This window comes from Lepisosteus oculatus, chromosome 2 (assembly GCF_040954835.1).
Source record: "Lepisosteus oculatus isolate fLepOcu1 chromosome 2, fLepOcu1.hap2, whole genome shotgun sequence".
Classification (NCBI taxonomy): Eukaryota; Metazoa; Chordata; class Actinopteri; order Semionotiformes; family Lepisosteidae; genus Lepisosteus; species Lepisosteus oculatus.
In genome coordinates this window covers 67,661,134-67,676,399 of record NC_090697.1, presented here as the reverse complement: position 1 = coordinate 67,676,399, position 15,266 = coordinate 67,661,134, and the positions used below count along the sequence as shown (strand labels likewise).

General features: G+C 35.3%; 1 protein-coding gene across 4 annotated transcripts in view; it reads right to left on the bottom strand.

Moving 5' to 3' along the window:
- zmat4b (zinc finger, matrin-type 4b) overlaps window positions 1–15,266 on the bottom strand; it is a 130,363-nt gene that overhangs the window by 81,918 nt on the left and 33,179 nt on the right. For all 4 annotated transcript variants that reach the window (XR_011182874.1, XM_006625361.3, XM_015345736.2 and 1 more), the window contains one exon: window positions 14,195–14,296. Coding sequence is in view for 3 of the 4 variants with exons in the window: in XM_006625361.3 (XP_006625424.2) it covers window positions 14,195–14,296 (102 nt within the window). In the remaining variant the exon portion in view is untranslated. The remainder of the gene's footprint in view (window positions 1–14,194; window positions 14,297–15,266) is intronic.

Genomic DNA, 15,266 nt, shown 5'->3' with positions numbered 1-15,266 from the left:
CTATGCAATGGGCAGGCTATTTCATGTAAAGAAGGAGATTAATGCTACAGAGTGTACCAACAGGTAGTAACAACAAGGTAGTAATGTTTTAGAAAAGTGCATGTCTCTCTTTTGTGGGACCTTTTTTCCAGACATTGAATGATAGATGCCATAATGAACTGAGACAACTGTTCATGTACACAAATACTTTTATAAAGGAGAAAAAAACATAACTAGCACCAACAGTAGAACCTTGAACAAATAAAACCCATCGGAATGATTAAAAAATATATATATAGACACTTCCTAATTGTCCACTTGATTTATTTAAGGCTATCCATTTTTCACTCAGTAATCACAAATATGTTTTGTACACAGTGACATTTTACTACACTCCAGATACTTCGTAATTAGATAATTCGTAAATAAGGGTACCACCCTGTATCAAAGGGTTTTACAACTGCAATAAACATACAGAGAGGGAAATCATAAGATTTCAGCACTTACTGTAAATCACTGAATAAACGTACTACAGATAACAGGTGTACTAACTTCTACTTGCCTTAAGGTTCTAACAGGGATTATGGGTACATAGAGATATTAAAACTCTTCTAAAAATAACATATTCCCAAGTCAAATCATTTAAGGCTTGTAGTCACTGTAGGAAAATAAAATACTTGTCAGTTTTCACATGTGTTTTTATATCCTGTGTATTGTGATTAGTATTGGATGCAGTGTATATTTCTGAATGATTTCTAAAATATGCAAACTCATCTGTCTTGGGAACGACAATCATCACCACTGTTCCTGAGAAACACCAGACCTGCATGAAGCATTACACCCGCCACATTGAATGGATTTGTCACAGGGTGAACTTCCAGAATATTCAAACATAGGTGCAGCTGCAAAATTGATGGCAGTTGTTCTAAAACTGGTGCATTTTCATCAGCCATTGTTTGAGGGTGACACATGAAATGTAAATTAACATATACCGTAATACTTTTCAATTCTAGCATATGTAAAGTGTTCAAAAGTCCCATTCAAGTAAAATAACAGCCTTCACAAGCCCAATATGATCCAGGAAATAAGAGAAATGAGTTTGTTCGGAGCACAAAAACTTGAAAAGGAAAAATGTTTTTGGAGTTCAGTGACTCAAAAATGCATGTCGGCAATTCTCTGAGATTGATTCAAGTTGCTTATGATAGGTGTGGCAAGCAAAATTAGTGAAAGCTTTGAACTTGAAACTTTCACTTGGAAATGTACATTAAACTTAAAATCCACTATCAAAAACAATACCAACACATGGAAGGACCCTGTTTCAACCCCAGAGCAAAACCTGGCAAGCATATAGCTCTGAAAGAAATAAACAAGAGCACGAGGAGACGAGCAATATGATCTTTATTTGCAAGAGCGCTCTCGTGAAGTCCAGTGAACAATCTGTTCTTCCTCTAACAGTCATTACGGAACTGTAATAACGCCAGACTTCACAAACCACTTTACCTTCCAGATATCCAGCAGGAATAAACTGCACAGATGGATCTGAACAGCATCTTACAAGGCTCATTACTTAAAGACCCAGTCACGCTTTGTTTGCCAAGATAAGCATGTTGGTTGGTCTATTTTCCAAGGCATTTTGAGTTATTCCTGTTGATTTAAGAAGTGCTGTAATTTGCATTAGCAGATGAGGCCATGTAGAGTTAAAGTCTCATTACAGCAGGTTTTGCTATACCCCACATGAGCAATATCTTTTTTTTGTTGCAGAAACCCTCCAATATTAATTACAATTCTAACAATGTACAAAACTCACATAATATATAGTTTATACCCTTTCATGGTTGTTTATTTTCCAGTGATATAGCTTTAAAATGTACCTAACAGTCTTCTTGTCTTCACTAGACAGCTCAGCTAATCGTATTCTTTACCTCTCTGTGTTAGATGCTTTTTTAATCATTATTACTGATAATTATTCAAATATCAGAGTTGTGATTGTAAATTAACTACACATCATTTCACTTGAAAAGAACATAGTTGGAAATTGTATTCACCATCTGGTGGAAAAAAAGCAAGCATCATCATAGATGTATCAGTTGGTAAACTGCAGGACTAAAATGCAAAAAAGGCTTTGGGTTAAATGATCAGAGTCGCCTGTAAACACTGCCCGAAGGACTGATGAAGGAGGGCATTCAACGGCAGTGAAGATTAGTGCAAAACAGCTTTGGATTTGTTTCTGTCAGGAACAGTTCTTTCCGGTCCCCATGCGGACGACACGATCCGGAAGGTGAAGAAACAATAGGGAAAAATATCATGCAGGAGTGGGTCAGGAGACAGGGGGGCGTGTCCGAGGTGAGCAGGTATCCAGGAGAAGTGAGTCCAGGGCAAATAATCCAAGCATAAATCCAAAAGGGAAATCCAAAATAGGAGGCAGTGTCCAAGACCAGGGGATCCATCCAAAGTAATTAAAAACCAGAACCGGGTCTGGACCAGCGGGACAGGGAATCAGGAACAGGAAACTAAAACCATAACGGAGCCAGACGCAGCAGGACCCCGGGCTCTCACGAAACGGGATTCAATGAGAAGCGCCGGGCAAATGCCTGCGTCTGGCTTTAAAGGTGGAACAGAGTTTTAGTGTTATTAACTGGGAAACAAAATCAGGCAAAGGCAAGTTTAAGGGAATATCATGTGACAAAGAATAAAGCCACAAAACACAGTACACTACATATTATACAATGAAATGTACAGTATTGGAGCAGCAAATACATAGGTTTACCTGGGGCTATGCTAATTAAGCATGCTGTTGTCTATTTCAAGAAACAAACTGTAGTAGTGCTGCCTGTACACTATTCAAACATTAATTATTCATTAATGCCTAGAATGTACAGAATCATTGTCTCTCCATCCTGTGTGAACCATTTTCTACCTTTTATTAAAATTTTATTTTTTGACTTTTGACACCTTCTGTTGTTCACATCTTGCACAAAATGATACCAAAGAACACATTTGTGTTGCACTTGTGATTAGATGCATACTGTATATATATTTCCTGTAAACTAGTAAAGTTAAATATATAGAGCTGCTTCGTGTACTATATTATATCAAGACCTCTGAATATGTCATGTTACAGTATATACAGTACATTGCTAAACAATGAAATGCTTCATTTTGACTTTTATTTTTTTAAGTAACTGTGTCTAATTTAAAGGTGTGTGACTTTGTTTTACCATTACATTTCAAGCATATAACAGTATAAACATAATCTATTAACTCATTTTAAAAATCCTACAGTGTGCTTTTTAATGTAGTCACTAACATAACATCTACCCTTTTAAGTTTACTTATTACCATCTCTATACCCCCAGAAGACTGAATTCTGGTTTTACTTAAATTTAGATTTGCCAGTTTTACCAATTTGCAGAAGAGCGTGTACGTTACGTATCCACAAAATGGATCAAAATGTTCTACAGTTGAAGATATTTTTGACTCCCTGAAATGCACGATTCCTTGAACCTTTATTCTGCTTTATGAATATTATATAGGACATTCTATGAACCATTTCCATGTCTCCTGCAATAAATTCTGAGTTTACTGGCTAAAAAGGCTTTTTAACAACCTAGATCATAAGAAGACAAAGGTATATGAACACTTAAATAACAATATGGCTTGACAGATATTGCGTGGAGACTTTTACAGATGTGCTGCATGGAAGAAAAATACTCTGTTGTCATTAAATGGAAAAAGCTAACTTTTTTAAGGATCTGAATTTAAAGGGGAAGAAATGGCTAAAACACTTTTCTGTCATTCCAGGACACATCGATTCTCATTTGCTGCATGGCCACACTGCATCATTGTAATCCACTTTTGTAAACTTCACATTGACTCATTAAGACACACATTACTCTGACAAAGTTAGGGAAATTTATGGTTTTCCATCAGCTTAAATTTAAACAATCGAGGGGACAGCGAGGAAGAACACAGCACTGTAGTAAAGTACAGTACAAAGCATAATTGCTAATCAGTAGTTAGCAATTATGTGTTAATTTAGGTAGACAGTAAGCAAAAGCTGTTTTGCATCTTGTGCATACTGACCCAGTTATTGTACAGATATATTTGTGATACATTTCAGCAATACTTTAATTTAGATGGAATAATTTAATATTAACATGGAATGCAATTGCATATTAAAAAGCTGTTACAAGCTGCTTATTATTTTTGATTAGCATTGAACAAATAGCAAGATTGTGAGAATGACAAATGAAAGTGTTGACAGAAACAATAACAAAGAAAAATGACTTTATTATATTACCTAAACAGGAAATGGATTGAGTTAACACTTGTTTCTACATTCATTTGAACAAGACATGACACCACAATAGCCATTTCACATTGAAAAGGCATTGAGCATTATTTAATTTGAAATTAATATATGATTCATGTCATAGTCACAAAATGAAATGGTTAATGTCACTTCACAGGTCTCTCAAGAGTGTTCAAACCTGCCGACCTCACAGGACCAGTCTTTTATAGTAGTGGGTTTTGCACTTGTCTAGACTGTGCAGATTGCGCACTTAGAGGTACAGTACCAGAACATGTGTCAATCAAAATGATATATGCTAGTCACTTAAATTACTGAATGTAATTGCTCTCATAGCCTTAAAATAAAAATATTACAGTGACATCAAGAGCCTCAAAATCCCCACATCACTGACTGTTCATTTGGTACCTGGTAGTGTTTGGGATTCCTGTGACAAACCCTGGAAAGTGAGGTACTACTGCAGATACTGCACAATGCAGTATGGGTATGCTCTGACTAACTACTGATTTCTATTTCTCCTACAAAGCCCTGTATGTATTGTAAAAAATGAAAACACCTGGAAATGATAAATATAAATGCTATAAAAATCTGCCCTGTATGTTTCTGAACTTTCAAATTGAGATGTTTCTAACAAAAAGTAAAAGCATAATAAACATACGGTAAATGCACATACAATAGTATCAAATGCATCATCAAAAAACTGTGGCCAACATAATTTTAATATACTGTAGCTTTACTGGTCCAAACAAAATAATAAAGCATATTTACATATATCTCAACAGTGGAGTTGTAATATAAAATATACTGTAAGGAAACATGTAAAATTTACCATAGCTTTATTTCAGTATGTACAGTAACAAGATAATTTTCCATTATAGTCATAGTCTGTGCCCCCCATTTTAAATTATATGCTCCTAAGCTATAATTTTTAATATACTTGTTTTCCTTAATCAGACTACATTTGCAAAATAGAAAAGGTGTCAAACAAAACAATGTTGTGACAGTATGTCCTTAAATGTTACAAATCATATTTCATATTTTCATTATTATACTAGTATAGTTACTCTTTATTAGTAGAACATTTCTGACAAAATTTATATGACCGACTAGCTACCATAGCAAACTTCACAAAAGCCTTCACAAACATGACAAGCTTTACTGTCACTGTGGAAAGCTTCAAACTGACTAACATTGCCTCCTAATCAGCTTAAAGGTAATTTATTAAAACTCCTTTTTGTGGTGCAAATTTAAGTTGCAAATTAAACTTTAAAATGAATTCTAGAAGCTGAGGACTAAATAGAAAACTAAAATAGAATACCATTGAAATCTGAAAATGGAAAACACGAAAAAAACTTTTAAACCACATTAGAATGGATAGCAATACAACAACAAGTACAGAAAAGTGGTTTATAAAACATATTTCTGTAAGTTCAAATACTGTATGTCTTGATATGCATTTTTATGAACATTGTTATAACAGTTTTAAATTTACTATATACATTTCTAACAAAGTAAGGTTGTACACTGCAAAATGACATTTGACAAAATAAAGTAGTTTCTAAAGGTCTGTCTCTTTAAATATTTTTAATGTCTTTATCAATGCTGTAAGCCAGCTAGAAAAGTATTCAATTCAAATTAGTTTAACTCATATTATACTGGTTATTACATATGCATTACATGGGCTCTGTATCAGAAGATTTAAGAAATTAAGACATACTGGTCACATAATCCATTTTGTCTCACAATGTGGTTAATTCAGTTGTGTGCTCTAAATGTGTGCGTCACTTAAGTGCTTTAAACTGTGTTCATTACTGCACTTCAAAAATATTCAAGGGAACATTTCTGATAGTGCCAAATGCTGCTGTTATCATTCTCTGTCCTCTCCAGTATTGTCAGTGCTTGCACCACTAAATTCCACAAGCAGGATGTAAAGCTCAGCATGTTAAATTAATCTAAGGGATATTACAGCCTTTTCAATTTTGTCTTATTTCTAAATGTCTAAGCCAAACCAAAAACAGGAAACACAGAGAAATTAAATCTTGCTGAAATCTAAGAAGAAATCTTGATTATTTATTAATCTTAAACTATACCCAAACTGTCAAAGTGATATAATGTCTTTTTAAAATTTGATGCTTCCTCTTGCAACAGAATAATTCTTATAAATCATTCTCTGTTTTATCAGTGCTGGATTTAACCATTAGATCTGTCAAATAATGCGATGGTCAAAGGTCACTGTGCACATTGAGCTCTAAAGATAGAGAACCGTAGTTCACATCTAGCCTCTGCCATTAGTTAACTGTGAAGGGAAATTCCCTACAGATTGTGTGGGTAATTGATCAAATTTAAAATCCACAGAAATGAGAAAAAAAGGAAAGCCTCAACCCAGCAATATCAGTGGTATGGGAGGAATATAAAGTATATGTACATGTTTTCCAAACCAAACTGCCAAGTATTACAGAATACTTGTATTATACTTCCTTTCACCATGTAAATCCAGAGCATGTATAGCAGAGTTAAGGGAGTGCTACAAGATCTTGGACAAGGAGCTGATTCAGTTCTCGGTGACATAATGTGCAAACTCCCAGACAGCTGACTGTACACAGGTAAGGCAGGAATCCCTGGCCACATGTTAATTTTGAGGAATTCAGTTCAGACTCAAGTCACCAACCTCTGGACTTTAGGACCATACAGTACTTACAGTATGCTCTGACCACCTGAGCCAGTTATCTGCCATCTTTTTAGAAGGTAATTTTCATAGAATGCTGGTGTTAGATTTGGACTAAGCTATAGTTTGGTCTTAGATCTCTTAGGGAGGAAATGTTGATCAGGAATCAGATTTCTTTCAATAAAAATTAGGATTAAAGAAAAACAAATTAAATTATATTCTTCTACTTACAGCATCTCGCAGATGCTGTAAGCTCGCAATTATCCTCATATATCACATAGAATCTAAATGAAAATGAACACGTATATGTGATTCTGCATCAGGACTTTTCACATCTGTAAATCGTACTTTTTTAAATATTGAATAATAATAACTTATATCGCAGAACTTGAAACACTGTGATCAAAACTGTGATCCAGAGATTTTAGCTTTTAAACTTTTAGGGTGAATATTATAATATTTTTAACAAAGGACAATTTTTAAACCAATTCTTCTGTCAGATCATTGCCTTATCCTTTAAAATACTGTGGGCTGCCTTAACTGTGTATTGAAATTAAAACCTGCAAAAATCAAACGATTAACCACAGTTTATAATGTTTAAATCTTAAAGCTTTCATCTGAGGAGGTAGAAATAGGATACAAAGGATCTTTGATTACAGTTTTCTTTGTGGTTCTTCCTCATCCTATTAATATGATATTCATTAATATGATATTTTACTGTCACCATCAATGCAGTTCTACCAGAAAGATGCTGTCTTTATGTACACCAAAACAACTTTAGTGGTAACACAACATTATGTGAAGCAGTCAGATAAAACAATATACAAGACTTTGTGACATAAGAATGGATGACCACTCAAATATGTAAATTTTTTTTCATTTTTAAAATAGATGTGAATAAAATAATAAATAAGAAACAAAAAAACATCTAGGAATTAATTAATGATTAAAGGTGCTTAAAATTGTTGTTTTTAAATTTTGCATAAATGATTATAATGCCTACCATTGTGCTTTGTCCATTCCCAGGTCACTTTTGTGCAAATCTGTGCTTTTCAAACATTTTTCTGAAGCTAAAGCTTTGTTAGTGTCTGAAGAGATCCTGCTGAGGTACTCACAGCTTTAACAGCACAGTGGGAGCCTTGTTAATTCTCTCTTTCACATGACGATCGAGGAACACTTGCAATTAATGAAAGTTAATTAAAAACCAGTTGGAGAACATCTTAGGTGTAAATTTAAATGCAAAGCCTCCCAAGTAAACCTGTCTTTAAAGGTTTCCCAGTACACTCATTTCAGAGTGTGAATAAAATCACACTGATGATCCTAATACTTTGCATTTTCTATTTTTGACTATGTATATAATAATCTACCAACAGCACATAAAAAAACATACTAGAGGCAGTAAAATGGGTTTTTCTTTTATAGTTGTATGTGTATTATATTAAAAACTTAGAGTGTGAAAAAGCATAACTTAAGTGATGGGAAAAAGAGAAAGAGTTATCTAGGACAATTAGTAAATGCAGTGTGATGACAGTTGTTGACAAGGAGTTGAAATGAACAAAAACATTTCCCCACATTCCTCACCTTGCCTGAAAGCAAGAGTGACAGGCAGATTTAGTGCAACAATTAAGCATCAGCAGCCATCACTGGAGTAACGAAACATGTGAATAGATTAATCAAGGGCTCCCAGTCACAGTCAGTTTGTTTCTTGATCTCAAGTAATTATTGCAGATGAGATAGGAGCACACGAAATCTTGTAGAAGAAGCTACTGCTACAAACACGACAACCACAAAAGCCAATGGTCTTATCCTTTGTGTATGAGTAACAAATGTCAGTCCTCTAACTTTGAAGTTGAGTATTTGAAGATGAGAGCAGGGATACAGCTTGGTTTTTCTTTAACCATGGAATGTAAAACACAGTTCAATGTTTTTCTATTTGCCATCCACCCCAGACTCTCCATGGGCTTTTATTTTAAATTGTATACACAATATACAGCAGTGCGCATCTCCAAATGAATGACTGATTGGGTGCTTGCCGGATCAAAGATGTGGGCTGGCAAGGGAAACCTTCGACAGTTTCCTAACCACTGCTATAAATGGATTATAAGGATGAAAAGCAATGCTGTTTCCTGAGAGGTAAACAAAACTACAGCTATAACCAGTTTTATTTTTGAAGGCTTCATTAAACAAGCCTTGGATTTACGCAGTCACTTTAATTTTTAATTTCTGCCTTCATGGACAATCTACTGTATGTTATTACTGTGTGATACCAACTCTTACTGAAGCACTGAAAATATTTCTTAACTTAACTCAAATAAATGTATTTAAAAATCAAATGTTAGTTGGAGGAATAACAAATTCCTAACCAGCACAAGGGACCATATACGAAACCATCCTGGGAGGCACTTATACAGACACTAAAGTGGCACATCATAGTCCTGTAAAAGGTCTACACATTTTCCTCAAAGTGGCTTTGACCAAGTTGGATCTATGCTAACATTCACTAGACATGGTGACTTCAAGATCACAGTAGGTCAGCATTTATTCTAAACAATTCAGTTCATAATCTGTATGAAAATAAATATGCTCTGATATTCAAGTCTGTGTTGCATTAGTGTTTTCTCAGTTCTTGGAAAGGGTACCAGGATAGATCCATGTTTTAAAATAAGATTTGAAATCTAAATAAAATGTCACAGATCTGTATCTGAGACTCAAGCATGGAGGACGCCACAGGTCTTCCAAGTGATCCGTTTTGTAAAGCAGAGAAAGTCTTTGTGCTTGAACAATATGATTTAAAGGATAGACCACTAGGCAACGATGAATCTGTGTGCTTGAGATGATCATTGAGATAAAACAATTTGGTAAGTTTGTGAGAAAATAAGAAAAAAATCAGATCAAAAATCAAAGTGTTCTACAGATTGTCTAAAACACCCCAAAAAGAGAAAAAGAGAAAAATGTCAATTGAGCTAAAAGCACAACATAAAAGATATTCCATTTACTAGGAAATATGGATAGAAGTGACCATTGCAGTGGAAGTTAAAATATTGCAAATATGTTTTCAGTACATCATCAAAAAAAAACTGTAAAACTGAAACAAATAGATTGAGAGATAATATGTGATTGGTACTAAAAGATGTAAACATATTATTTGATTACATCATCCATCTTTTAATGGCTTTATTCGATACAGGGTCACAGGGGAGCCGGTGCCTAACTAGGCAAACAATGGGCACAATGTAGGAAACATCCACTCTATTCCAGGGCACATTCACACCAGGGCCAGTTTTCTCAGAGGTGAATTAACCTACAAGCATGTTTTTGGACCCTGGGAGGAAACTGGAGCACCTTGAGAAAACTAATGCAAACACGAAGAGAACATACTGTACAAACTGAAGATGGGACCTCAGGACCCAGAATTGCAAAGCACCAATCCCTGCCACTGCACCACCATGCCTTTATAGGTCATACAAAGTTTTGCAAAATAAGATGGATTTCTTTGCAACACCAGGTTACTCCACCAGTAGTAATCTTAGCATAACAATGAAACATTACAAGGACTAGAATGGCTAGTGATTTCCCAGTTGTACTTAAGGAAATGAGAGATGTTATTCATAGACCTTTAATGAACCATACTTCAGTTGCTGCTGAAGTTAGGAGCTGGACCCTCAGAGTGAAGAATTGCAAATGTAACACCAATTCCTAAAAAGGGGACAAAGCTGAACTAAGAAATTACAGACCAGCTTTTCATATTCTATAACTAAACAGCTATGGAAATTATAAATAAAGCTTCATTAGAAGAATATTTGCCAAATAATGGCGTTATGAGAGAAAACCAGTATGCATTTAGAAAAAGATTGTCTAGTACAGTATAATGTTCTAAAATACTTGGAGTAAGCACTAAAGACAGCTGATCAATCTAAAACATTTTGTCCGATTAATTTAGATTTCTGGAAGGCTTTGTATAAATTCCCTCATAAGAGGTTAATTTGTCCATTAAAAGTTATGAGAATCCAAGATAATGTGTGCACATGAATTTAAAACTGTGTTCACTGCTTAGGAAACAGCAAGTTACAAGGTCTCTAACCTCTATTTGGGTCACTGTAAGAAACAGCACATATTGTCAGGATTGCAGTCACAAGAAACACGGAAAAAAAGACTTAAGATGAAGAAATAAAGATTGCTCGTACTACTGGTATATGAAATCTAACTTTTAAAGATGCAAAGTATCTATACAGCAAGTAGAAGTGTACACTATACCTATAACTGTACATATCACATGTTGATTTGAAGTTGCAGGAAACTACACATGAAAGAGATGTGAATTAGACGCGTTGAACTGACTTGAAAGAATTTAGGTTTGTCAAATGGTTATTTTTAAATTCTGCTTGTCTCTCTCAATCCTGGGTGCTATAACAAATTAAGAGACAAATCATATTAGGAGGAAGATGTAGCTTGAGATTACACATACAGTAATAGAAATTAGCATTTATTTGCCTTCAGTTGCATTAGGGTGTTAGAACTACTCCTCAGCAAAGTGCTTGTTAATCACAACAAATCTTTACTGTAAAGAGAACATGACCTCTAGCAAGCAGTGACTGACCAGGCAAATATCTCCTGAACAGCATGCGCTTCAAGACCAGAAGGAGACAGCAGTCCCTGAAGGTTGAAATCATTACCACGATGAAAGAGAAAGCACAGTGACAAGGCCTACTGTATGCTACAACTACCTATTTTGTTTCTCCCTCATTTTCAATTTGTCACGGCTCATGCCAGAGAAACAGAGATAAGGCAGGGCATTGGCAGTTTATCAGATAAACTAGGGGTAGACAGAGTTGTAGTTTTTATATTGGGATGTTGATCTGTGAAAGGAATTACCAAGCAGTGTAAGTTCGCAACTGAGCTGTCTGCTTTTCAGTGCAGTTTTATTTGTTCACCTTTTCAAAGCTAAGACTCACAAACCATTATCAATATAGGTTCTTGATTGGTACACAGAAATATGTTGATTGTACAAAGGACTGAGCACTGTGTTTGTAAATCTTTAATTTTAATTTGAACTATATCAGCCAGCTGTTTAACTAAGCTAGCTACTTTTGTTTCACAGGTTATGAACATGAATACTTTGGAAAGTTTGAAGGACAGGTGAGCAATTTTTGTTGCTCAGGAAACAGAAAACAAAATATGCACATTTTAATTTATATTTAAATTTCTAATGATAAGATACGGTACTAAAGGTCATGTACAGGGTTAATTACTGTATATTTGTGAAAGATAACAAAAAAATGGATGGATGAAGCCTAAATATAGATTGGGCTCCAATGCTTAATTACTGATATACAGACACAAAAAGCTCACTGCTTCACTGTATGTGCTGTTAAAAGTTTTTAGGGACACAATGGTAATGAAAAATATAGCTGACAAACCAGTAAAGTACTGATGTGCTGCAGAAACCCTTTTTTCTACAAATCAAAAGTTTAACCTTTTTAATTCTTTAAAAAAAATATGCTGGGCTATTAAAACTGCTCTGAACTGCGTTCAGAAAAAGCACAAGACGTTTTGGAAAAACAGAAGAATCTCAACTGCACCTTCAATGTCTTTGAGGCAATGATTAAAAGCTCTGCTCATCAAAATCAACTGCTTCCATAATGACTTCTGTGATTACACATACAGTATATCAAAAGATAATTTGTATATATTGTCCTAAAAATAAATTTGACATGGTATAATACACTATACTGACATTCAATACAGTCATTGGCCTAACCTTAACCTCTAACATGTCTCTGCATGACGGATTCAGAGACAGCAATTACTTTTTTGTCACCATCCAGCATTAAAAGCTTACAATGTTTTGCAAGCTTAATTGACTCACAGAGTTTAAGATGTTTCCATTAGCATTATGCACATTATGAGAATACAAAACCCTCCATGTCTGACATTCATTGCAAATTAACCCTTGGCAAACACAGCTGACACTAGGAGTATAGTCACTTACTGTAAATGCAAGATAAATGTAAGTAATGGGAATTCAACCTGCTGGTACTCGACCTGAAGCCCCAGCTATAACTCTCAGAATACCTCTGCACACATAAGCAAATTTAAGGAACAGGGTATTCCATAATATATTTGTACACATCATCTTAAACTTGGACTATAACAAACTAAAATATATTTTCTACTGACTCCCTTTGTATATTTCTCAGAATTGTGTGAACCACCCTCATATTAAAAGTTAAATCTGTGTCCTGCACAAGAGAGAAAGGTGAATTCCTTTTCATTTGGATGGGAAGAAGACAATGAAAATGAACCCTCCCACTTTCAGTTAGGTTTTCACTAAAATCATTATTACTGAGCAGATGCTTGCATGTTAATAGAATGAATGTTCAAAGGACATTGGCATTTTAAAATAGTAACTCTGAGTCTTATTGCTACAATTCCAATTGTAAATGTATCCTACAATTCAAAACAAATCACTATTGGAAACCCTCTACATATCCATCTTCTAACCACTTTATCCAATACAGGGAAACAGAGCCTATCCAGGCAAGCAATGGGCACAAGATGGGTTACACCCTGGACAGGACACCAGCCCATCCAAGGGCACACAGAGACACAAACTTGCACACACTCAAACCAGGGCCGATTTTCCCAGAAGCCAATTAACCTACCAGCATGTCTTTGGACTGAGGGAGGAAACTGGAGCACCTAACAAAAACCCACACAACTAAGGGGAGAACATACAAACCCCATACAGATACAGCAGCACCCCAGGTCCGGAACTGAACCCAGAGTCCCAAGGCTTCACAGCAGCAATGCAAAGCACGGTGCCACCATACCACTCAGAAATGGAAAACGTTCAACAAAAAAAAATACTGTGTAAGAACAAAATGTCAAATTATAAGGTGAATAAAACTTTACACAAAACAAATAAACTGAACATTCCAATGTGGTATATACTACTGTGTGCAATTACTTCCCTTTTCATTTCCAACAACCAACAGAAAATGAGAATGGTGATTCAGTAAACACCTGTTTATTGTTGTTTTAATCATTCTTGCCCTGTATGGCTGTTTTAAAAATCTTGCCCCTCAGTGAAAGAAACTTAAAAACAAACTAGCATCTTCTATACTATAAACATAAAGAAAGCGAGAGGGACCTTTTAAAGCCTCAGCCCCTACTGTCACTTCAATCCTGAAAAAGTGTGAGAAAAAATCTTACAAAAGTCTGAGAAAAGGTAGCACCCTCACCTCATAATGGGCCACTCTCTGGGATTCGGAGATAAGCTGAGCACTGCACACTTTGCAGTAGCTGTCAGTGAAGAGCCCCTGATCCACCTCTTTAGACTTCATCTGAGGAGAAAGGATACACACATTGAAAGCAAGTTGCCAACCCAATCAGGAATACCATATAATGTTTGCCTTGTGGCTTTGTTGGTATGCAGCTGTTTCTCTCTTTGTAAAAGCCCTTCTTTGGCCACTAAGGGAAGAAATAAAACTCCCATTATGCAACTGTGTGATTCCTTGCAGGATTATAAGATACAGAACCTTGCTCAAGCTGTATTGATAAAGTAGAAAAAAAATTGTGTATGAACCTTGGTTACAATATTTATAGTGTGTATCTAAATTAATTCCTTCAATTCAAACCAAATATCCAAATGTATATGATAACCAAGGTGAAATTTGAAAAATAATGCTTATCTATTAAATTGTTCAAAAAGCGCCAAGGGCTATACAAGTGCTAGGAATGAATATCTCTAAGGGTAGTATGTGTTCTCCTAATTCCTTAATTTTCCTTTTTTCTTAAAACGATGTTGTCTTTATATGACAGGACATGGCATGTTATTTTGTTTATTACAGCATTCATTCATTTTATGTCTGAGTGTGTTACATTCTGTTTTTTTTACTCCCCTCCCATGAGGGAATCCATTTTTGCAAGTGGGCGTGTTTCTAAATTAAGTCTCTCTCTCTCTCTCTGGATTGGTTGAAGAGAGTGGTCCAGTTTTAAATGCCGGTACGGAATGTCCTGAGAGGTTGTCTGAAGAGAGGTTTAAGAAAAAGAGACAGCGAAAATGCGAGATGTGTAGGACTTGTTTTTTTAGCTGTGGTGTAGGGTTGGGATTGTTGTGTTTTTTTTAGTTTTCTGTTATAGCTTAGTTCAATATAGAGTAGAAAGATAGCTTGCGGAAGACTTCTCTTTGGCTTTGCCACCATTTTCTCGGGAGACAGGTTTAGCGGGTAATTGGGTTGTAGAATAATGTCATTAGTTGTTTTTTTTTGTTGTTCACTTACCTCGTGGTTTTTTAACTTCCTAGCATTTTCC